General features: G+C 42.5%; 1 protein-coding gene across 1 annotated transcript in view; it reads left to right on the top strand.

Annotated features, from left to right (window-relative positions):
- The window catches only part of RNF150 (ring finger protein 150), a 352,979-nt gene extending 331,116 nt beyond the window's left edge, over positions 1 to 21,863 (top strand). The window contains exons 6-7 of the mRNA XM_063920385.1: positions 3,822 to 4,029; positions 20,801 to 21,863. Coding sequence (XP_063776455.1) covers positions 3,822 to 4,029; positions 20,801 to 20,919 — 327 coding nt within the window. The 3' untranslated portion in view covers positions 20,920 to 21,863. The remainder of the gene's footprint in view (positions 1 to 3,821; positions 4,030 to 20,800) is intronic.
- Positions 21,864 to 23,855: the final 1,992 nt, after the last annotated feature.

Here is a 23,855-nt window from a genome sequence, read left to right as displayed (position 1 = left end):
GACCGGCGCCAAAAGACCGTCAGCTGACATCCCAAAGATAAGTATTCGGTGTAACTGTTAGGGTTGGGGCTTAGAGGGGGATAGGGTTAGGCACAAGGGGGGGTAAGGTGTAGGCACTGGGGGGGGGGGGGGTTTCGCCACCCCCAGGGTTAGGCCTAGCCGCCACCCCAGGTAGGGTTATGGTGGGGGGAGGGGGCAGACATGCTTACCTCCTTTAACATCGGGATCTTCATTGTTGGGATACCGGTGTCGGCCATCTGATGAGTGGTATATCATACCGAACCCGTACGTATTACATACATTTCGCAGCATTTATAAATAAAATAATTTTCTGGTCTGAACCAACATATGGCAGAATGCAGTCTGTAACCTTCTTGCTTCAGTGATGTCACTGCTTTCAGCTAAAGTGATAACATTCATGTAAATATTGGTTCAGCGCATATTGACTACCTGTATTGTGTGGAGGTAACTGGTGACCGTGAGAAGGATTTTTTTCTTACACAAAATACTATCGCCTCCTCAGTTCTAGGTGAGTGGCATCTGTTGGCTGGTTCCTACCCCTCCTCGGTCTGATTCCAACTTTGACAAAACGTGGTCACATAACATTAGAGTGAGCAATGCAGAGGTGAAATGACAGGGCATTCGGTGCATACTGTACTGTAGCTGTGATAAAACAAAACAGAGATTTATCTTCTGTAAGAGTGCTCTTTTACCCCAGGACATTAACATGTGATTGATCACTAGGGCTCTGAGCACGTCAAGAATAGTTTCATAACTAACATTATGTGAGAGGGTGATACGCCACAAATGCCAAGCCCATGAAGCTTGAAAACATTTATGTACTGTATATACAGTAAGTACTTATTTATATTTGTGTATACATACACACATACTGTATTCCTCTTAGTTGTCGATAAAAAGAAACACACATAGGAAGTAACACATTTTTACCTGACAATTAGAGCCACACTATCTATTGAAATTATTAAAATTTGATGTGCTACTTACATTTTATAAACAGTGGTTGTGGTGCTTTAGTCTAGATTTGATTGGTTGCAATTATTTACACATTGTAAAACCCAGTCACTAAAGATTTTTAGCATGACACTAGACTCTCCCAGATGGGTTCCAATGTTTAGAGAAACAATGTCTAGTTCGACAGTCATTAGGTCGACCCCATATGGTCGACAGGTATTAGGTCGGCACTGGCTAAAGGTCAACATGCCTTAGGTCTATATGCATTCGGTCGACACTAAGAAAAGGTCAACAGGTTCAAATGGTCGACATGGTAATGATCGACACACATGGTCAACACAGCTTTTTTTGCATTTTTTTTTTACACCTTTACCATCCACGTGGCCTACGCTTGGGAATAGTAACCTGTGCTGAGCGCAGCGGTAACAGAGGGAGGCACCTTGCTCACGTGCAAGGCGAGGTGGTACACTTATTGGGGTTCTCTGTGCCTTGACGATGAATGCGACACCAAGAAAATAATAAAATGGTGTGCCAACTTTTTTGTGTCGATAATTTTCCATGTCAACCTTTTGTTAGGGTCAAACCTAATGACTGTTGACCTAGACATTGTAGATCTTCTATACCACACCCCTCCCAGACAGCTATATACTGAATCATAATTCTATATATTTTTTTAAATAAATAAAAAAATCAGTGTACAAATATATTTCATTCTACACATCAACATATTTTGATATTTAAAGAAAATATTACTTTACAGAAGCATAAGCCAACTTTAAGGGCCCAAAAAGGTCTGATTAGAAATATAACCCTGCTCGTGCGTCTGATCATTTGTATTTTACTGTGTGCAAAGTATCTGGAAGCACCAGGCCGTTTAGACGTTTATTATTTCTTTAACTTGCTGAAGTATGTTTTTTGTTACAGTACATGTGTTCTGTTACTATTATTATTATTATTGGTACAGTGTTTGCAGTATAAACCAATACATGGCTTTGGCCCCCTAGGGACTCTAGTGATTGTCCTCGGTCAGTATGCAGTTCCATTCTTTGGGGCATATGTAGAGATGGAAGCATTTTGCCAGGATGCAGGGCTGGACTCTACAAGAGTATAATTTGTGCCAGTTTTGCACCAGGAGAGAACAGTGGTATATGTGCCAAGTTGTGGTTTATCAGGAGGTATAGTAAATGCTAAAGTTACAGTAGTCATGGTGACAAAACAATAAAAAAAGACTCACGCTGCAAACATTATAACAATATTAATGGTTCACCAACAGAGATGCATACATAGAACCTTCCTACATCCTATAGAGACAAAATGTAATTTTGGTTTAAACATTTCGGAACCAGTAGCAGGATGTAATGGAGTCCAAGATCGCTGGACTATCTCAGATTTTTTTTTTTAAAGGGACAATCACTTTCAAGGCAATTCCATGCCTTGTAAGTGATTGCCCCTTTAATAAGGTGATTCAGCCCCCACCTACAATGTATATCGTATCACTTAGAACTCCAATATTACACACACACGCAGCCACCTCTCAGCACTATGATGTATCAAGCGGAGAAGTTACCCATAGTAACCAATCAGCTTGAGGTAGCATCTATAAGGTACATGCTGTAAAATTATACGTAAAAGGTGATTGGTTGCCATGGTCCACTTCTCCACTGGTCCACTTCTCCACTGTTTTCACTGCTTGATACATCAGCCCCCATATATCTTGTCAAGCACAGCACATCCCAGTATATTTCATATCATATAGCCCTCCCCTATACTATTTATCAGTTGCCTCACAACAGTATATATTATTTTATACTCAGACTGCCGCTCACTCCCCAGTATAGCTTAGTAACATTTTGCAAACTAAACTAAGGTTTAATACATTTTCCAGCAAATTAGAGCGTAAATGACCTGATACCCAAATGACCTGGAGCTCCATTTAAACTGCATTCGCAGCTCAGAGACCCCACCATTTATCACATTAAGTACATTTTTTATTAAGTAGATTACTACTGCAGGTCCCCAGGGTACCCCGGCCAGGGGTGACTAGTTGGATATTTAATGCCACGGCCGCAAGGCACTGTATAAAAGTGACCCCCGGCTGTGGCATTATCTGTCCAGCTAGTGGAGCCCGATGCTGGTGTAAAAAATACGGGGGACCCCTACTCTTTTTGTCCCCCGTATTTTTTGCACCAGCACCAGGCGCAGAGCCCGGTGCTGGTTTTAAAAATACGGGGGATCCCCTGTCAATTTTTACCCCGCATTTTTAGAACCAGGACCAGCTCGAAGAGCCCGAGGCTGGTTATGCTTTGGAGGGGGGACCCCACGCCATTTTTTGGGGGGGGTTTCCCCGTTTTTTAAAATCGCGGCAAAATCCGGCAAATCGGCCGTTTTTCGCCCGCGGGACTGTCGAATCCGTTTTCCATTGAATATGGTGAATTTCGGCAACCACTTGCCGAAATTGGACGGTCGAATTGTGTCGAATTAAAAAACGGCGATAATTTGCCGTGATTCGCCGCTAATTGCATATACCCCTAAGTGTGTATGGACCTTAACTTCTGAACAAAATTGTCTATTGATAAATTTTGCATTAAGACTTATAGAAACGCTTATGGCAGACACTACAGTGCCAAGATTGTATCCACTGTCAGCTCTCCAACCTCACAGCAATTAAAGAATGTAAAGAGACAAGTTTGTACGTTATTAAAAATGGAGAGCTATTTTAAGGTATTTGTATTAATTACATTCTTATGCTCTGGTTGTCAGTTTTCTATATGTACAGTAATTTGTTTGTAGGAAAATATGTACGCAGGTAAAAAAAAATATTTTCTATTTTATTTTTTACCCAACAGCCTAATGCAGATTGTTTAGATGACATCACTCCAGACTTTGATGGTTCAGTAGGACCACCAACCAATCAAATTACAGGAGCCAGTGATGTCACTGTGAACGAGAGTTCAGTAGGTGTAGATTCCGCTATCCGTACGGTGGGTGTCCTACAAATTATCCAAGATGCAGATGTACTTCCGCAGGTCGGCGAGGTCAGCTATACTGCAAGCAGTGAGTACCCTTCTATAATATTCAGGGAAAAACTAATGTTAGTGGCAATTATTGCTTGAAAAATCTACTGTTTTACTGTCACTTATTAAACTGTTTCATGTACTAGGGTTATAATTAGAAATTGAAATGGCTTTGTCAGATCTAACTAAGGCGTAGGTTGTCACATCACATTTCATTGTGAACGGAGACACAGGTAATGTATTACTGAATGTGCCACATGTCAGCGATATTACAGTCATTTATTTATAACTCATCATAAACCCACATTTTTTTCATGCAACTTTTCTTTGGAATTTCATCCCTAAAGAAGTTTCCAGTTCTAATGTTTTTTACACACGTCAAGACTGCAGTATTTCCACCCTTTCATGACCAGACAAATATTTGTCCTTCTTTTGGTGATGCATTATAAAATATATATATACATATGTATATGTATATAAATATATGTATATATATATATATATATATATGTATGTGTATATATGTATATATATTATATATATCTCTTTATTTTATCAACATTATAAAGGCAAAAATTAGATAAAGGTAAAGAATACTCTTTCCATGATTTTTCCTATGGTTATTTTCATATTGTTACAAAAACTCCAGATGTTCAGCCTAAAACAAATTAATTGTCTCTTGTAGTTATAAAGGCCAAGATCTATGGTGTACATTTTAGTTCTACATCCCTACCATTCTCCTTATGGTCGATATGCACAAAAGTTGACAAGGGGATAATAGTGGGTGAATATATGGGACAGGAGGAAAATCGAGAATGCATAGTTGACATATATATCACATTCTCCCCTTGTCAAATGCGTTCCAAGCTTCTCCACTCCTCTCATACCTGCTCTTACAGCTCTGACTACCTGCTGGTGTTATTTACTGGATCCTGGAATTTTGAGGCCTTGTTTGGAAAAGAGAGATAAATTCAGTTTGAGTCATTCTATATAAAATATGTGTTGGATGAAAGTCATAGCTGACCATATAAAAAGAGCTTAACATGGGATGAACTTATGGAAGATAATTAATGTTTCCAATGAAAGACTTTACCAACAAAAGAAGCAAGACTCCGGGGAAGACTTGTCTGCATGTTGAACTCTGAAATGTAACCGTCCCCTCCTGGAGCCTAACCATCCCATCATGCAGCCTAACCCTTACCGTCCCATCACGCAGCACCCTTACCGTCCCATCACGCAGCCTAACCCTTACCGTCCCATCACGCAGCCTAGCCCTTACCGTCCCATCACGCAGCCTAGCCCTTACCGTCCCATCACGCAGCCTAACCCTTACCGTCCCATCACGCAGCCTAGCCCTTACCGTCCCATCACGCAGCCTAACCCTTACCGTCCCATCACGCAGCCTAACCCTTACCGTCCCATCACGCAGCCTAACCCTTACCGTCCCATCACGCAGCCTAGCCCTTACCGTCCCATCACGCAGCCTAGCCCTTACCGTCCCATCACGCAGCCTAACCCTTACCGTCCCATCACGCAGCCTATCCCTTACCGTCCCATCACGCAGCCTATCCCTTACCGTCCCATCACGCAGCCTAGCCCTTACCGTCCCATCACGCAGCCTAGCCCTTACCGTCCCATCACGCAACCTAACCCTAACAGTCCCCTCCCACAGCCTAACCCTAACTGTACCCACCCGCAGCCCAACCCTAACTGTCCCCTTCTGCAGCCTAACTCTAACCATCGCCTACTGCAGCCTAACCTCCCATCACGCAGCCTAACCCTTACCGTCCCATCATGCATCCTAACCCTAACCGTCCCCTCCCACAGCCTAACCCTAACCATCCCCTTTGGCAATCTAACCTTAACCGTCCCCTCCCACAGCCTAACCCAAACTGTTCCCTACTGCAGCCTAACCCTAACATCCCTTCGCACAGCTTAACTCTAACCTTCCACTTCTGCGGCCTAACCCTAAAACTAACCCTAATGCTACAGTATGTACACACTAGACAACTCACCCGGCAAACGATGGGGGGGGGGGGCAGCATGGCCCACGCTGGCGATGTCGGCCATGCAGGTCCGATGGAGGATGTAGATGACGACACACGGAAGCACGCACTGTCAGCGATACAATGCATACACACTGGCCGATATCGTGAATTATGTGTCTGTATCAGGCACATCATACACAATATCGTCTACTGTGTACACACCTTTATACTCACTGTCAGGATCCATCGGCATTGTGACCGGCAGGATTTTGCTCCCAGGATACTGACCATCGGAATCCTAGCTACATCACATATAGCATATTTTAATGAGTTGTGTACGTTAATTAAAATGAAACAAATTGTTTTAGATGTGGAAATCAAGTCCTAGGCAGTAAAGGAAAGAGCATTTTATGGACATGGAATAGGGACATAAAGAATGTGACATTTGTTATTATGGGCATTAGTAAGATGTAGACAAGGGAAAGACAAAAGAGTGACAAGAAATATCAAAGTAGAAAAGTAAGTGATAACACGAGGGAGCACAGTGAATAGAGAGCAGACATCTGCATCAGTGTGATAATAGATACAGGTTGAGTATCCCTTATCCAAAATGCTTGGGACCAGAGGTATTTTGGATATCGGATTTTTCCGTATTTTGGAATAATTGCATACCATAATGATATATCATGGCGATGGGACCTAAATCTAAGCACAGAATGCATTTATGTTTTATATACACCTTATACACACAGCCTGAAGGTAATTTTAGCCAATATTTTTTATTACTTTCTGCATTAAACAAAGTGTATCTACATTCACACAATTAATTTATGTTTCATATACACCTTATACACACAGCCTGAAGGTCATTTAATACAGTATTTTTAAGAACTGTGTATTAAACAAAGTTTGTGTACATTGAGCCATCAAAAAACAAAAGTTTCACTATCTCACTCTCACTCAAAAAGTCTGTATTTCGGAATATTCCGTATATCGGATATTTGGATATGGGATACTCAACCTGTATGAATGTGTACTTGACAGTGTTGCATAAAGTTGAGCTTCTGAATTGTTTACACTGACGTCTATAATTATAAGATACTGTTCTGTTTCTCACTCTTCTGTTTGATGTCCCATGACCCGGGGGCGTTGATGAAACAGAGGACACAGCTCTTTATCTTTGTACCAGAGAACACAGTTATCTGCTTGCATGGATTCGTATAGCAGCAGCTATGGGACCGCTTAGTTATTTATTTATTCATTAAATAAAAGATCAAGAGAAACTGTCACCTATGTGATAAAAGCTACTGGAAGCTATTTGCCTTGAAACTGAATCTGAACTAATTTTCCTAAATGGCTTTATACTTTTGTGTTGCTTTTTTGTATCTATAGTAACTTATGGCAGAAACTTATTTATATGTGCTGTAACCAAGAGCGTGATCAGCTACATGTGTATAATCACTTTTTCCTTGCTGCTGAATGAAATCCTCTGGGTAGGTGCGTCTCAAGTCCCTGGAATGGATACTTAGCTGTCATGGATCCAGATCTGCAAAATCAGGTTTGGAACAGTGTTACACAGTTACTTAGTGGAATGAGCTGCACTGTGGTGAGAACTAGAGTTGTAGTCACCAGACCGACAAGGAGACAGCATACCTTGTGTTGGTTTCAGTACTGAGGTTGTGCTTCCTGTAAAATATCATCTCTACAACCAATGGCACTTCAGGGGGGTGGTATTCATGTGACCGCCGGTCAGCTGACCGACAGTCACATGACCTCCTCCACAAGCCCGACTGCTCACTTTCCCGATGGTCGGCATGCCGACCAACAGGGACTATTTCCACTCGTGGGTGTCCACGACACCCATAGAGTGGGAATAGAACTCGTGGCGAGCGCAGCGAGCCCGCAAGGGGCTTGCTGCACTCGCCCCTCCCCGCCGGGATCTCGGCGTCGGTATGCTGTGTCAGGAGACCGCCGGTCAGCCATACTACACCCCTTCAGGGCGCTGCTTATTAATAGTGTCACACTCAGAACAGAGTGACAGTACAACACTGGGATTTTTACTAGCATATAATGGAGGGGTGGGGTTCTGTATGTGGGTATCAGAGGACTGTTATCGTGACATAAGGATGTACAGGTATGTTGGTAGCAATAGGTTCAATGTGAGAGCATAGGAAGACTACTGTCTTTGCAAACGGAATGGATACAAGTCAGTTGAATAAAACTGATGATATCACTGGGGTCAATTCAAAAGGTGCTAGTTGGGTCCTGCGATTTTACAGCAAGCTTGCACTGTGAATTACATTTGCAATTCAGTTCCAAACTCGCTGATTTACTAGATGAAATTTGCATTCTTTTGTGCACATCCTCTAGAGCAGGTGAAAGGGTAGAGAAAACCTTTATTGTAAGGTAAAATTGTTGGTACACAGGGCCTAATTCAGAGTTGATCGCAGCAGCAAATTTGTTAGCAGTTGGGCAAAACCATGTGCACTGCAGGGGGGCAGATATAACATGTGCAGAGAGAGTTAGATTTGGGTGGGTGTGTTTAAACTGAAATCTAAATTGCACTGTAAAAATAAAGCAGCCAGTATTTACCATGCACAGAAACAAAGTAACCCACTCGAATCTAACTTTCTCTGCAAATGTTATATCTGCCACACCTGCAGTGCACATTGGCCCTCATTCCGAGTTGATCGCACCAAGCAACTTTTTGCTGCTGGTGCGATCAACTAATCTCTGCCTATGGGGGAGTGTAGTTTTACATAGCAGGGCTGCAATCGCTTGTGCAGCCCTGCTATGCTAAAAAAGTTTCACTCAAAACTAGAGTAGCCCTAGACCTACTTACCCTGTGCGATGGATCCAGCGATGATGGGCCCGGCTTTGACATCACTCCTCCGCCCTCCTTTTGCCTGGACACGCCTGCGTTTTGCTTACCACTCCCGAAAACGGCAGCAAACGGTAGGTTGACGCCCCGGAACACCCTCTTGCTGACCATCTTCTATGCGGTCGCTGCTGCGACCGCTTTCTTCTCTGTAAGCGTCGTTGCCTGGTGACCTCTGTCGCCGGGCAAACGTCGCGCATGCGCATTCCTGACCTGTTCGCACTGCAGCGAAGAACCGCGGTGTGCGAACGGGTCGGAATGACCCCCATGGTTTTGCCCAACTGCTAACAAATTTGCTATTACCCCCTCAGTGTAGAACCTCTGGTGCACCCCTCCTAATAAATGACCATGCACTTGGAGGGGTTTAAATAGCCTAATTTGGCCAATAAAGACATGTCGTTTTTCTGGTGAATTTTAGGTACAGTAAGTGGAGGTGTTGTACTGATTGGAGAGGGGTTTTTTTGCGCTTGCATATGAGAGAGCAGTGTTTATTCCAACTTTTACAGACTTGTATAAAAATACTGAAAAATTACTATACTGACATTTTTCTGTACCCAAAATGCTGTTAAGACTTAATTTGATGAATAACACCTGCTGACTTATTTTTCAGCCAGTTAGACAGAGTGCAAAAATCATCCATTTGACATCTTGAGAAAACCTCCATCAGCCTTTCTTTATGGTCCTGCTATGTCAGTAGTCACTGTTTTTGGGGTCCAGGATGGTTTCCCCAATTTTTCATGAACTTCTCGGGAGTTGCATTTTGTAGAAACCTCTGAAAACCATTCAAACACAGTTGTTTGAGGCAGTGCTTCTCCCCAAAAGAAGCTTGTAGTTGGTCAAAATTCTCCTACTGTTGCAGACCACTCTTGTAGTTGTAGAAGATCATGGATCTTCATTGACCTCTGTTGAGTTCCATCACAAGTTTGCGAAGTAACATGCTGACATCTTCAGTGTCAATTGCTGCTTATGGGCCTTATTCAGCTTCAGTTGCAGTTTTGCTACAGTATCTCTCACATGCTTGGTGCCACCCAGCACAGGGCAAGGCCGCCCAGCATGCTAATGCAGGCCAGCGATGCAGTTGCAGTACAGTTGCGATCGCATCGCTGATTTAGTGTAGTCCCCTACTCCGCAGCCTGGCTGCGAAGGCAGTCGCCCGGTCACCATGTTTTCAGTTGCAGCGGGCGTGTGTGACATCATGCGGCCACCCCGAACCCGCCACCATTTCCAATGGCACGCCCCCGCAATGCAGAGTTGATGCCACCACAACGCTGCTTTGACGTCCCAGGCTGCCCCACAATCGCATCTCACTGTGTGCGCACACGCAGTACAGCTCCTGCCCATGCACACTGGGCATAAATACTTACTGTAAGCATGCGATTGAATAAGGCCCTATATACAGTTCTGTGCCTTAACATTTCACAAGAACTTTGGGGGTAATTCAGAGTTGATCGCAGCAGCAAATTTATTAGCAGTTGGGCAAAACCATGTGTACTGCAGGTGTGGCAGATTTAGGGGTATATTCATTTGAAGCGGATCCATTCCGACATTCATTTGTCGGAATGGATCCGAACTGGGCTATTCAATGCAATCTCAATTCGAATTGAGATGCGGGAGCTGAGACGTGGGAGAGCAGTGCTACAGCAGCAGCTACAGCAGAGTAGCCAAAGGATGTGTTACAGCTGCTGCTCGCGTCAGCGTCCACCCAGCTCCAGCAAGTGAGGTCTCGCTCGCTGGAGCCAGGTGGACACTGTTGTGAGCGGCGGCTGTGACACATCCTCCGGCGCTGCTCTCCCCCGTCTGCCCGTGGCTCTCCTCGTCTCTGCTCCTGCATCACAGCCGCCGTTTACGGCAACGACCACCCGGCTCCAAAAAGCGAGGTTTCACTTGCTGGAGCCGGGTGGACGCTGCTGTTGGCAGCTGTGACACATCCTCCGGCACTGCTCTCCCCCGTCTCTGCTCCCGCATCTCAATTCGACTTGAGATGGTCGAAAAGGGGGCCAAAACCTGTCAGTTTTGGCCCCTTTTTCGACACAAGCACGCGGATCGGCAGCTATTCCGCCGATCCACGTGCTTTTCGGCAAGTCGAATTGCTCGACTTGTCGAATAATTTGGGGTTAGATTGAATAGGTCGGAACCCGTTCCGACCTAAAAAGTCGAAAACTGATGTCTTTTCGACAGACGGCAGCTTTCGACTTCAATTGAATATACCTCAACATTTGTAGAGAGAGTTAGATTTGGGTGGGTTATATTGTTTCTGTGCAGGGTAAATACTGGCTGCTTTATTTTTACACTGCAATTTAGATTTCAGTTTGAACACACCCCACCCAAATCTAACTCTCTCTGCACATCTTATATCCGCCGCCCCCTGCAGTGCACATGGTTTTGCCCAACTGCTAACAAATTTGCTGATGCGATAAACTCTGAATTAGGCCCTTTAGTCAGAGATTACAGTTCACAACCAGAGAGTTAGATTGTGTCTACTCTACCAATGTACTGCACGTTCAGAAACTGATTACACACCCCTCGTACCATTCTGTCTTGCCTTATATGCCGTAACCCCATGCCTTACCTACACATCCATAGACACTACTTCATACTCAGTAGTCCTATTCCTTCCCTACACAACCATGTACCCTGCCTCATGCTCTGTAGTCCTTCATCCAGTGAAATGGTGAGACTTCCATTCAACATATAACATTTGGTTTCAGCCAATAGTTTGTGTAATAATGCCACAGAAGTCTGAAAGTGTCTCATCGCGTAGTGTTAACCAATTGAAGTACTGCAGGATATACTATAATGATATTATATTCCCTCTCATTCATTTTTGTGGTTCAATCCCAAATGTTGTGGGTATAAAATTTGTAAATATGGGGATGGATTGTATTGGATAAGTCATGGGCTGATTATATCTGGGATATTGGGTATTATGTGCTTTTGTATCTTGGAAGGGATATAATTTGGTCTACAAAGTAGTGTATAGTAGTCCCTACCTTTGTCCTTGTCACTGTTTTCACTTGTGTGTATTTGTGTGAGTTACCCTAGATTCCATTTATGCCTTGTAATGAGGCAACTAAATCAGGCACAAATTACCCAAACCCACTAGAAATGCAAATATGAATTACACATATTTTTCAGCTATGCAGACCATTGCATTTGCTGCCTTCACCACTGACCCTGCAGTTTTGCATGGCTGTTGTGGTAAACTCAACATTAATATCTTGCATTTCAACCCACTGTTTCTAAAACATAAGTTGAGTGGTATTAGTCACTGAAACTACTGGTATATGTACTACAATTGGCTTTTTTCAATATCACAGAGCCCTCCTCTTACATCATCAGATGGGCTCAATAATAGCAGAGGTCTGTTCTTTATCCTTCCATCAGGTTTATCCATCTCCAAATCAGCTCTCCTATCTGCATCCTTATCTTTCTCCTGATTGAAGCTGTGGTATCTGTACTTGCCACTACCATCGATGTTGTGACTCATTCATGCTGATTGGCCTGTCAGACAAATTTGGGATTACATGAAGGTAATCCACCCAGTGCCCTCCTGCCCCATCACAAGCTCAGCTCCTCTATAGGAGTGCTCTCCCGACTCAGACTAAGGTCCATTGATACCATCATTCATCAGCAATTAAGGCTTTGTTTTTGGGTTGCCTTACCCTGGTCGCTAGGCTCCACTGCTTCCCGTAGTCCATTCACGTCTGGCCACCTCATCTAAACTTTATTCAAATTTTAAAACCCTCATCACAGTTCTGTGCCTCCTCTCTGTCTTCCCGTTCTGGATCATTGGTTCACTCTTCCCTGCCCTCCTCTAGATCATATGGTGCCTCTCTACTCCTGTTCACTGCACCCCCCTCTCTGTCCTCGTGCTGCCTCTGATCTGCCTAATCTATCACATGGACTGCACATCCCTGCTACCTGTTAAATTACCACCCTAGTCTTGTCTGCCTGACCCTGACACAACCTTGACTGCCATGACCCAGAATGTTATTATCCGGACTTCGTCATCTCATCGTGCGGTAAGCGGACTTCCGCAAGTGAACTCTTATTCTGCAATTCCCTCTACCTCCTTGTTATCACAAAAACCTGGCAACCCTTTCTAACACCACATCATCAACTGCCTGTCCTAGGGGAGTCTCTTCTCTAACACCCCCAGTCCTGATGACCACCTGGATTCATGGGGAGGTTCGTCCCCTGAATCCTCTATCTTTCTCCTTCTTTTAGATTCACAACATTGGCTCTTCCATCCTCTCTGCCTTCAAATAGCTACTCTGCCTGGTTCATTTCTTGTACGTGACCTACCTTCGCTTATCCTGTGTAACATTGATATCCCAATAGATGATACCACCTGCCTCCAAATTTCCTTCCCTCACCTTCATTTAGCCACCGCCAGTGGACCTATTCCCACTACAGTGGTCACTCCCTCAACTTGGTCTTTTCACACCTTTATGCTATCTCTGACTTCACCTTCCCATTCCCACTCTCTGTCCAACATCTTCTGTCTTTTATATCTACCTTCCCTCTCCCCAAAGATTACTCTTACTATACATACAAATGTGTACTGTACATCTTGCCTCAATACGTCACTCAGCGGGAGATGCCAGGTGTGAGTTGACAGGTCCCATGCAACTCCGTTAGTGTTGGACATCCTTTTTTTTTTTGCCAAAAATGCGTCCTATTTGTATAAGACGCCCTAGCAGACTCTGCTCATTGAAATTATAAATATGCAGCATGCCGTATATTCTGTGTGGGAACCGCGTAAGCTACAGAGTGTTCTAATAAAACACTGTAAGGTAGCATTTTATATGCAGATACAGCCGCAGGTCTCACACAGAATATAGGCATGCCGCTTTTCATTTTAATCAGTGAATAAGATGCATTCTAATGGAAAAAGTCACACGTAAAGATGCTCGATGTAACTAAGTCACATCATGGCGTAACTAGAAGGGCTGTTTAACGTGCAGGAAGGCTAGATGTAGGTGGATACATATGTAATTGTGATCCCCTTGATTGCAACAGCTTCTCCTCCTCCTTTGTCTTTCTTCTATCCCCAATCTCCAACTTTTCCTATCCTAACCAAGCAGTTTCTGGTACCCATTACAACCGTACCTCTGACCTAGATCCTACCACTCCAGCTGTCACTCTCAGTCCACAAACCTCACCTACTCAACCACTGCCCCTCTAGAGGAACTCATACTCACTTGCTGACTTTCTTAATTTCATAACCATCTTCTTCTCCTATAACTATGCCTTTTCATTTGCTAAGCAGTCTTACTACAATATATACTTCCTAATTCCACAACCCGCACCACCCCTTTTCCACCTTTAACTTTCTGTTCTCCTATTACCTTCTTCCGTCTCTGCACTATGGGGGTCATTTCGAGTTGTTCGCTCGCTAGCAGATTTTAGCAGCATTGCACACACTAGGCCGCCGCCCTCTGGGAGTGTATCTTAGCTTAGCAGAATTGCGAACGAAAGATTAGCAGAATTGCGAATAGAAAATTTTTAGCAGTTTCTGAGTAGCTCGAGAGCCGTTTTGTTCCTGGTTTGACATCACAAACACGCCCTGCGTTTGGCCAGCCACTCCCCCGTTTCTCCAGGCACTCCCACGTTTTATCCTGGCACGCCTGCGTTTTTCCGCACACTCCCAGAAAACGGTCAGTTTCCGCCCAGAAACACCCACTTCCTGTCAATCACTTCAACGATGAAAATTCTTCGTTCGGACGTGAGTAAATCTACTAAGTTTTGTGCTAAAAGCATGCGCATTTTCGCCTTAATCGCTCCGTTGTGAAAATCGGCAACGAGCGAACAACTCGGAATGACCCCCTATATTTTGCCATACTGTACTTTACCTTCAAAATCAATTCCATCAGCTGTGACATCTCCTCTATGCAGACTCCACACTACCCACCCTCCTTTCCACTACTTCAGGACTTCCGACCTTACTTTGTTTCCTCCAGTCCATGCCCTTCTCTCATCCTCTCCTCCACCTGTCAGGGTAACTCCATCCCAACACCTACCACATTGCCCACATGTGTGAGATTGTAATGTGTTAATGGTGGAGACACAAGTCTTCATGCTTCGCTCCAGAGAGACATGCATATGCATCTGTTGAGGCATCCTTGCTCCACTACCTGTTTACAGTATACACTCACCGGCTGCGTGAAACCCTACTTTGGTACAAGCCTCATCCATCACTAGTGTGTACAAAATTGACTGAGGTAACTGGAACTCCTGGCATGAAAGAAATAAAGAATTTTGGTTTTAAGGTGGAGAGCTTGGACCACTCTGACTTGTTATGAGTAGGCGACTCTTAACTGGCAAGTTGGAGTTGCTGCAACTCCATCATTGTTGAACACCCAAGCATAAGGGGTACGGAGGCACCATTACTGTATTTTTTTGTTTAGGTTTTTTTTTATGTGGCTCATTTTGTGTGCTGTTCACATTGGGTGCATGTTATTAGGCCCTTCTAAAAGTTAATACATTTCTTGTATGAAAGCACTGGACACATTTATAAAAGTATTCTATTTTTATTTCCTACATATTTATAAAAAAGTATTACACTATTTTTACTTTTTTTACCCATGGTCCATAATACACTTAAACATTTGGAAGGAAAGAGGACTGTTTGAGGAGAAAAGAAACTGCTACTGTACACTTACACTTACACAATAACAATTAATTAATGTAACAATTACACATTTGCCTGGTACGCATATACAGGTTGAGTCTCCCTTATCCAAAATGCTTGGGACCAGAGGTACTTTGGATATGGGATTTTTCCGTATTTTGGAATAATTGCATACCATAGTGAGATATCATTGTGATGGGACCCAAGTCTAAGCACAGAATGCATTTATGTTACATATACACCTTATACACACAGCCTGAAGGTCATTTTAGCCAATATTTTTTTATAACTTTGTGCATTAAACAAAGTGTGTCTACATTCACACAATTCATTTATGTTTCATATACACCTTATACACATAGCCTGAAGGTCATTTAATACATTATTTTCAATAACTTTGTGTATTAAACAAAGTTTGTGTACATTGAGATATCAAAAAACAAAGGTTTCATTATCTCACTCTCACTCAAAAAAGTCCGTATTTCGGAATATTCCGTATTTCGGAATATATGGATATGGGATACTCAACCTGTACTGTATATGTATTGTTAAGGAGCACTGTTTTACACTGAAGGTGCTGAGTCACACAAAAATTGTCACACAGCTTTTGGAATCTGAGTTATATTTGAGGCCTTCCAGCTGCTACCCATGAGACAGTGTGTTTAATAGCGACTTGGGCTATTTTGTCATTATTCTTGTTTGGCTTATTTTTTGCACATTGTATTTATAGTTTGATAAGTTAATCACTTATCATGTTGCAGCACTTTTTACACTTAGTTTTTGTATTGACTAAATATGATGTAATAAAATGAAAACATACACACTGCTTTATTATAAGTCTCCTGTATAATACCTCTGCTGTGTAAAAGGACATACCTGTATTAATAATGATGATACCAGCATTCACATGCTATTGCTGAATTATAAATGTTACTTACTTAAATCACATCTTTTTACATGGTAATTTCTTCCGTTTGAGCTCAGTCATGCTGAGTATGTGCATATTGCTTTTTCCATTTGACTCCTACACACATCTGTTTTACATCTGTTTCCCGTCTCATCTCTGATTTATCTGGCATCTGTTTACATTAGGAATCATAAGAATATGTGCACATATTTATTTTATTTTTAAATAGGAACTGAACATATTGACCTATAAATGTTCACTGTACATAACATTGTAGGGAATTATTTATGAACAGTGCTATTTTTCTAGACCAGTGGTTCTTAAACTCGGTCCTCAGGACCCCACACAGTGCATGTTTTGCAGGTAACCCAGCAGGTGCACAGGTGTATTAATTACTCACTGACACATTTTAAAAGGTCCACAGGTGGAGCTAATTATGTCACTTGTGATTCTGTGAGGAGACCTGCAAAACATGCACTGTGTGGGGTCCTGAGGACCGAGTTTGAGAACCTGTGTTCTAGACTAACAGCTTCAGGAACACCTTGGGGCGTCTTGAAGATGGAGCTTCAGTTGGATGGAGCATCAGTGGGGGTGTGGTCCAATTTTATTCTTTATTTCTTTTTTTCATTTTATCAAAGTATGGGTTGTGAGGGTGGTTGGTATTATAACATGTCAAGCTATCATATACAGCAGAGGTTCTCAAACTCGGTCCTCGGGGGCCCACACAGTGCATGTTTTGCAGGTCTCCTCACAGAATCGCAAGTGAAATAATTAGCTCCACCTGTGGACCTTTTAAAATGTGTCAGTGAGTAATTAATACACCTGTGCACCTGCTGGGTTACCTGCAAAACATGCACTGTGTGGGCTCCCGAGGACCGAGTTTGAGAACCTCTGATATACAGTAATATATGAATCTATACAGAAATAGAGGAAATTGCTGTACATTCTCATACACACACACACACACACACACACACACACACTCAGCATCCATACTAAATATATTGAAAAAGCTAGATTCATAGATAATACATAGAAAAAGCTAGATCCATATAAAATATGTTTGTTTTTTTTAAAAGTGTGATTTGCATAAAATGCATTTTATTGGGGCCCACATAGGCAAATGCAGGGGGGTTCTGGTTGTCCGGACACCCCCCTTCCCTTGTCCCCCATTAGCTCTTTTTCCAACTGGCTTTGGGTAAATGCATCTGTATGTAGCCAATATATTTTATTTATTTGACAGTAAGTATGTGATTTATGGTCTGGATTTACTGTAAGTGGCATAATCATGGTGAGACATACTAATGCTTCAGTATATAGATACAGAAAAAGCTCCAGTATGACATGTGGGAAGTGAGCATTACTAATGGGCTCTACACATTACCCAACCCGCCGCCGAGCTGCCCAACAGCCGATACGGGCGACCCGGGGACTTGGGGAGTTTCTTCACTCCCCCCGTCACCCTGCTCCATAGCACTGCATGCTAATATGGATGAGATTGTCCATATTGGCCTGCATGCGTAAGCGACCCAGCACCAACGATGAACGAGCAGGTGGCCGCGCATAGTTCATCGTTGGTGCCTACACACTGAACAATATGAACGAGTTCTCGTTCATTAAATGGCCCTACACACTAGAAGACATGACCAGTGTGAAAGATGAACAATGTGGAAGATGAGCAATTTCCCTTGAACTTCCGAGAGCCCTGACAAACGAAATTGAATGTACACACTAAGCAATTTTTTTAAACAATTTGAAAGATATCTTTGTAATTGGCACCTTTTTTACATATTTTAATATGTAAAATATGGGTGTGGGCCTGGCTGTAGAAGGGGTAACCAATGAAGTTTTTATCACCCACTGCCCCACCAATTTATAATGAGTTCAATTATATATATATATATATATATATATATACACAGACCAGAGTACCTGGCTCTCACATTAAGACCGCGTTACTGCGCCGAGTGCCTCCACAAATAATAGTCACATAAAGTGCAAAGGTGCGGCACTCCTAGCGGCTTGAATAAAGGACAACAGCAGGGCATGCGTGTAGACAATGTTTCAATGCCTTTATTGCGGCAAGTAAGACCTGATGACAATGCCTCAATAACGGCATTGAAACATTATCTACACCTACAGTTGTCCTTTATTCAAGCCGTTAGGAGCGGCGCACCTTTGGACTTTGTATTAAATATATATATATATATATATATCTCAATATATAAATATATATAGTATATTGAATCCATTATAAATATTTTTTAATTACATTGGTGGCATAGTGGAAATATAATTGGTGGGGCAGTGGGTGTAAAAAAAACTTCATTGGTGGGGCAGTAGATGGAGATGCTGAGCGGTCAGCGGCTTCCATCTGCGGGCTCCCATCAGCGGCTCAGCTAGAATGAAGCCGCTGGCATGGAGGTGAGCCGCTGCTGGGGAGGGAGCCACAGCCGTTGGCAGGGAGGTGAGCAATGTCACATTGTGTACATCACTCATTGCGGCTCCATACACACATGCCGTGATGAGCGATTTCACAGGTGACATTGCTCACATTGAGCTGTCTGCACGGCCGACCTGCAATCAACGAGCATGGGTGCGCGCATCGTTGATTGCTAGGACCATAGCACACTAGACGATGTCAACGATATATCGCTCACAATCGTCGGTGTCGGCCATATTGGTCAAAATAATTGTCCATTGTGTATGACCCTTAATGACCGAGAACGTTCATATCATTTAGTGAAATCTATAAGTGTATAGGGCCCATAAGGCAGATTGTTTCTCCACATCTTCTAGTTCCAGTTTTAGTAAGCATGATTCTAGGACATTTTGTAAACTAAAAAAAAAAAATGCTTTATTTAAGAGGTTTTTGCTCCATTTTCAATGTATCAGTGTCATCTTATTTTCAGAAGTCTGTGTGATCTGGAATCTAATCTGGATATTTATTGAATCTATCAGTAAAGCTTTCTGCCTGATGCTTAGCTGATTGATAGTGTGTATTAGTATGAGTGGGGTGCTGAGGTGCTACAGAAATGAGCAGGTCAGCCTCATAGTCTGAGCACTATCATGTGTCTCGCTAAGATATATGTAGCAGAATATTGCCTGATGGGGATATATAAAACAAGCACAAGGAAAATGCAAGAAGCAGTGTAGACGGAAAAGTATTGCTTCACTCTGTGTTGCCATGAATAGCCATATTAATGGTCCCTTCAGTTCTCATAGGTGCCCAGTATTTCTTTCCAATCACCCATCTGGAATGCACACTGCTCTGTTCATCAATGTGGAAGGACAACACAAGTACGTGTGCAACATCTAAGTGTTACATAGTCCATCTGAATTATCCATCTTAATGTCATGAAGTCTATAGGCTAACATAACCAGGTTGTAATGGTTGCAGTTAATTTACATTTATACGACTTTTCTATAATGCTACACACTGAATTAGGCTTTGAATGTAGAATTACATTTAACGATGAAAGCATACCAGTTCCTAAGTGTGATAAGAACGATAAGAACTAATAGCAACTAAACTAAGTAGTATTCTGAAGAACTGTAAATGTAAACGTTTACTAGGTAATAGATAAAATAATACACTTCGGGTGTGTACACACGGTGAGATATTTTCTTTTGATTTTGACTATAAAGTCAAAATCGCAAGAAAAGTTAGTGCAGATCGCAAGGTGAAAGTCACCTTGCGATCCCGATTCGATCCCGATGCGCTGTCCCGCCAGGTCGGCATCGCAACAGAAGATAGACTGTTCAGGCAAGACAATCCTTGCTAGATCGGTGTACTATCTAGTTCATCTCACATGTCAATGACATCTCACATAAGCCAAAATCTCACATAAGCCAAAATCGTAAGCACACATAGTCCATATCTCAAGAAAAGTTAGTCAAAATCGGTGGTGCTGGGCTCCGGGGAGTTCAAGGGAAATCGCAAGTGAAAAACGGGCATAGCAAGGATCTCACCGTGTGTACACACCTTTAGTTGGCTGAGACGTTGCATGGCCCTGATTTAACAGGACATCGAAATACTTCAAAGGTCCAGCTCAGGTCTCCTCTCTTCCAATAACATGGACTTGTTTAATTTTCTCTCCCGCTCTGAGACTTCCTATTGGCATGAATGAGACACAATCCATTCATACTTTCTCTGAAGAGAGGAGGAATTGTGCACAGCATTGTCACTATGTTTTGTTCTGTAGCAGGACTGGCAAAGCCACAGGAATGTTCTATATAAAAGGCATGCCTTATCAGTAGGAGACAGCTTAGGGATCCAATATAGGTGTTAATGGTTTTAGAATTATGTGAGGCATAATCCTATAGTTTTTTGTAATTTCTCACCAGATATGTGCATTTATTGCTGTGTTAGTCCCTGCTGACTAACAGGTTTATTTCTTACAGGTGAACAAGATCCGGTAATCAGCAGTGACTCTGATATATCTCTGATTATGGCAGTAGAAGTGGGACTTTCAGACGTGGATCTTTCCACTGATCAGGACTGTGAGGAGGTGAAGTCATGAGCAGGTCTGTTGCTGCGGACCATAGAAAAGATATAGGACATGTGACGTGGTCAGCTCTCCTGGAGTATGGACTATTCCAAAAAGTAAAAACCACACACCATCACCATAAATCTCCAGTGCACTCCATTAAGGGATGATCATGAAAAAGCAATAGCACCAGGTGCCTGCTATTGTCAGCACAGTTCCTTCCCGCTGGATTTTAAGTTGTGTTGATATGGGAGCAGAAGCCTTCTGGTTTCCTCACTTGTGCAAGGCTTCAGTCTGCAGGCTTCCCTGATGAGGATGGTAGACATGGAACTAAAACAAGATCTTTGATGCTATTTAAAAAAAAGAGATATAAACTTTGCTACCCTTTTCTGTTGTTTACCCAGTTTTAATCAGTGTATTTCAATCACAAATACCATGGTCCTGATAGCAAATCTCTAGATTTTTTTACTTCAAGGCTTCTCTGCCAAGTCAACAGGAAGAGATTGTGATGGTCATGTGTGAAAGCCTTACTCTTATCTTAAGAAAGCTATGATTACCGGATGGGCAACCATCCCAGAAGCACTAGAGAAGAGACTGTCTGTAGAGTGCCCATACCAATTGCATGTGATACGACATTTCTCATGAACTGCATAAAGAATGTTAGGTACTAGAGTTACAGGCTATTACTTTGGGTCATAAAGAAGACTCAGACGTCAGTGAACAAGAACACTATGTCAATGCACAATCTATTTTACATCTAACATCACTGAAAGTTTGTTTAGATTTAAGAAAAAAAAATAGAATCCCCACTTAATTACTTAGGAGAACCAATCCTTTTCACACTTAATGAAGAATTATCCAGTATTGTGCTTATGCTATAAAGTGGGTATGTTTTTTTTTTCCAAGAATAAATATATATTTTTTCAAAATCGAATATAACTATTAGTTTGGGAATGAAATAAAAAAACCAAACAGTGGTATTTTAGTGCTGTGAATTCCTGTAAGATGTTATACTACTCCAAGACATTGCATTATGCCGTTGTTTACAACTTTACTTTTGAAAGCTTTCTGATGCAGACACATTTTTACTTGTAATTGAATATATAGCCATAGCGGATCATTCTGTCTCTGAAAATATGGTTTTATCTGTGCATCCACATGAAGGCAGTTCATGTTTTGTGACGGTGACATTGGCAACTAGAATGTCCTATCTATGACAGGAATAAGGCCTCTTATGTAAACATCAAGAAGTTCTGTTAACCCCTTCAGGAGTTTCACCCGCTGTGTCATGCTTTTCGCCAGGGGTTTTATGCTCTGTGATCCATTCTCGTTGCCTTAGGGAATGCTCGTTGCTTAGGGATAACTAGGGATGGCCATAGACCATCGATGAATCAAAATCATCAATGCTCTATGACCGATGTTGAATACTTTTACCATCGATGGGGTAGAAACAGATGGTTTCACGCCATCGATGGTTCACCGCTACCGAATTAATTTTTTTTTCTTTCTAAAAGTGTCAGGGCACTTAGCTCCACCCCCTGACACCCACTAAGCCACACACCCTTTTTCAGCCGCATGTGTACTGCAAATCAGGGTTGACCATCGATGTATCCATTCCAGATGGTTTTACGCCATCGAGGTTATCCATCGATGGATAACCCAGCAGTGGCCATCCCCTGGGCAGCATTTGCTGGTGGGCACTAGCCCCCCAGCACTGACATCCTCTCCTCTCCCCCCATCCTCTCCTCCCTTGTACTCTGCTCGGCTGGCAGAGTTTTGTGGAATAACGCAATCACGTCATCCACCGGGCCGGCGAAGCGGAGTGTAAAGAGGAGGGTGCGGGAGAGAGTGGGAGCAGTGACATGCCCGGAAAATTTCCGGGGTTTCCAGTCTGCACAGCGCAGCTGGCCCCGGAAATTTTCCGAGTATACTACTGAAGGGGTTAAACGTTTCACCAGTTTGAAATATTAGACAGATATCTTATGAGTGATAGTGTAACTGTCTGTCTGGTTAAAATCCATGAAAAACGAGAATGGCATACAGATGTGTCCTCATACACTACTACTGTAGTCCCGACAGACATCCTATCCCGGCTTGCCATGTCCCATATGACTCTTTTTTGCATGAATCTTAGTCGCAAAGCTATATGGCAAATTCGTTTCACAAGACACCGATTAATTCGATGTTCTACAAAATGTGCTACGAATGCACCAGCGGGGGCTTTATTTCATGCAAAGTTCCATTATGCTGATTCAGACTCAGTCGCACACCGACATACAAGTGCCGCATATGAGTGCAGTCTCATGAAGTAGTTTTATTGCACTGCGACTAGATATGTTACACCACTTGTCGTGGCTCACATGCACCAAGCGCCTTGCACTGCATGGCTTATTGAGGTTAGGTGTATGGTGTCACATCTGTAGATAGTCATGTAGTGAAGAGGTTTGTACAGTTGCTGAGGGAGTTAGTAAGTAGATTACATATTAATAGAGGAGAGCTAGAATTTCTTATTAGGTTACCAGAGGAACCAGGATATTTAGACACTACTGCCCTGTGAGACAGTATTTCCATTAGTAATGACACAGATGTTAAAAAAGTTTCAATCCTCCAAAGGTTTTGTATAATAATAATAATAATAATAAAGAAGTTAGGACTGCTTAGTAGTAGGGATGAGTGAAATTTTAAAAACTATTTTGCAGCATACTCACCTCACACTGCATTTGGCCATGAAATAAAAGTATTCACAAATAGTGATTGGACATCAAAAGAAAACATCGGTCGTACCAATGTTTTTAGCATTAGGCATAAAACATTGTTTAATCCCAATGTAAATTGATTTAGGAATACCAATAGTTTCCTCTTGTGTGAAGTAAACTAGCTACTTAACAACACTCCAAGCAAGGGATTTAAACATCCAACTTCCTGTATCATATTCATATATGTGAGCTTTTTAGTAACAGTGCTTTATG

Source organism: Pseudophryne corroboree, chromosome 1 (genome assembly GCF_028390025.1).
Source record: "Pseudophryne corroboree isolate aPseCor3 chromosome 1, aPseCor3.hap2, whole genome shotgun sequence".
Classification (NCBI taxonomy): Eukaryota; Metazoa; Chordata; class Amphibia; order Anura; family Myobatrachidae; genus Pseudophryne; species Pseudophryne corroboree.
The sequence above is the reverse complement of the archived record's forward strand: the minus strand, read 5'-3'. Positions and strand labels throughout refer to the sequence as shown.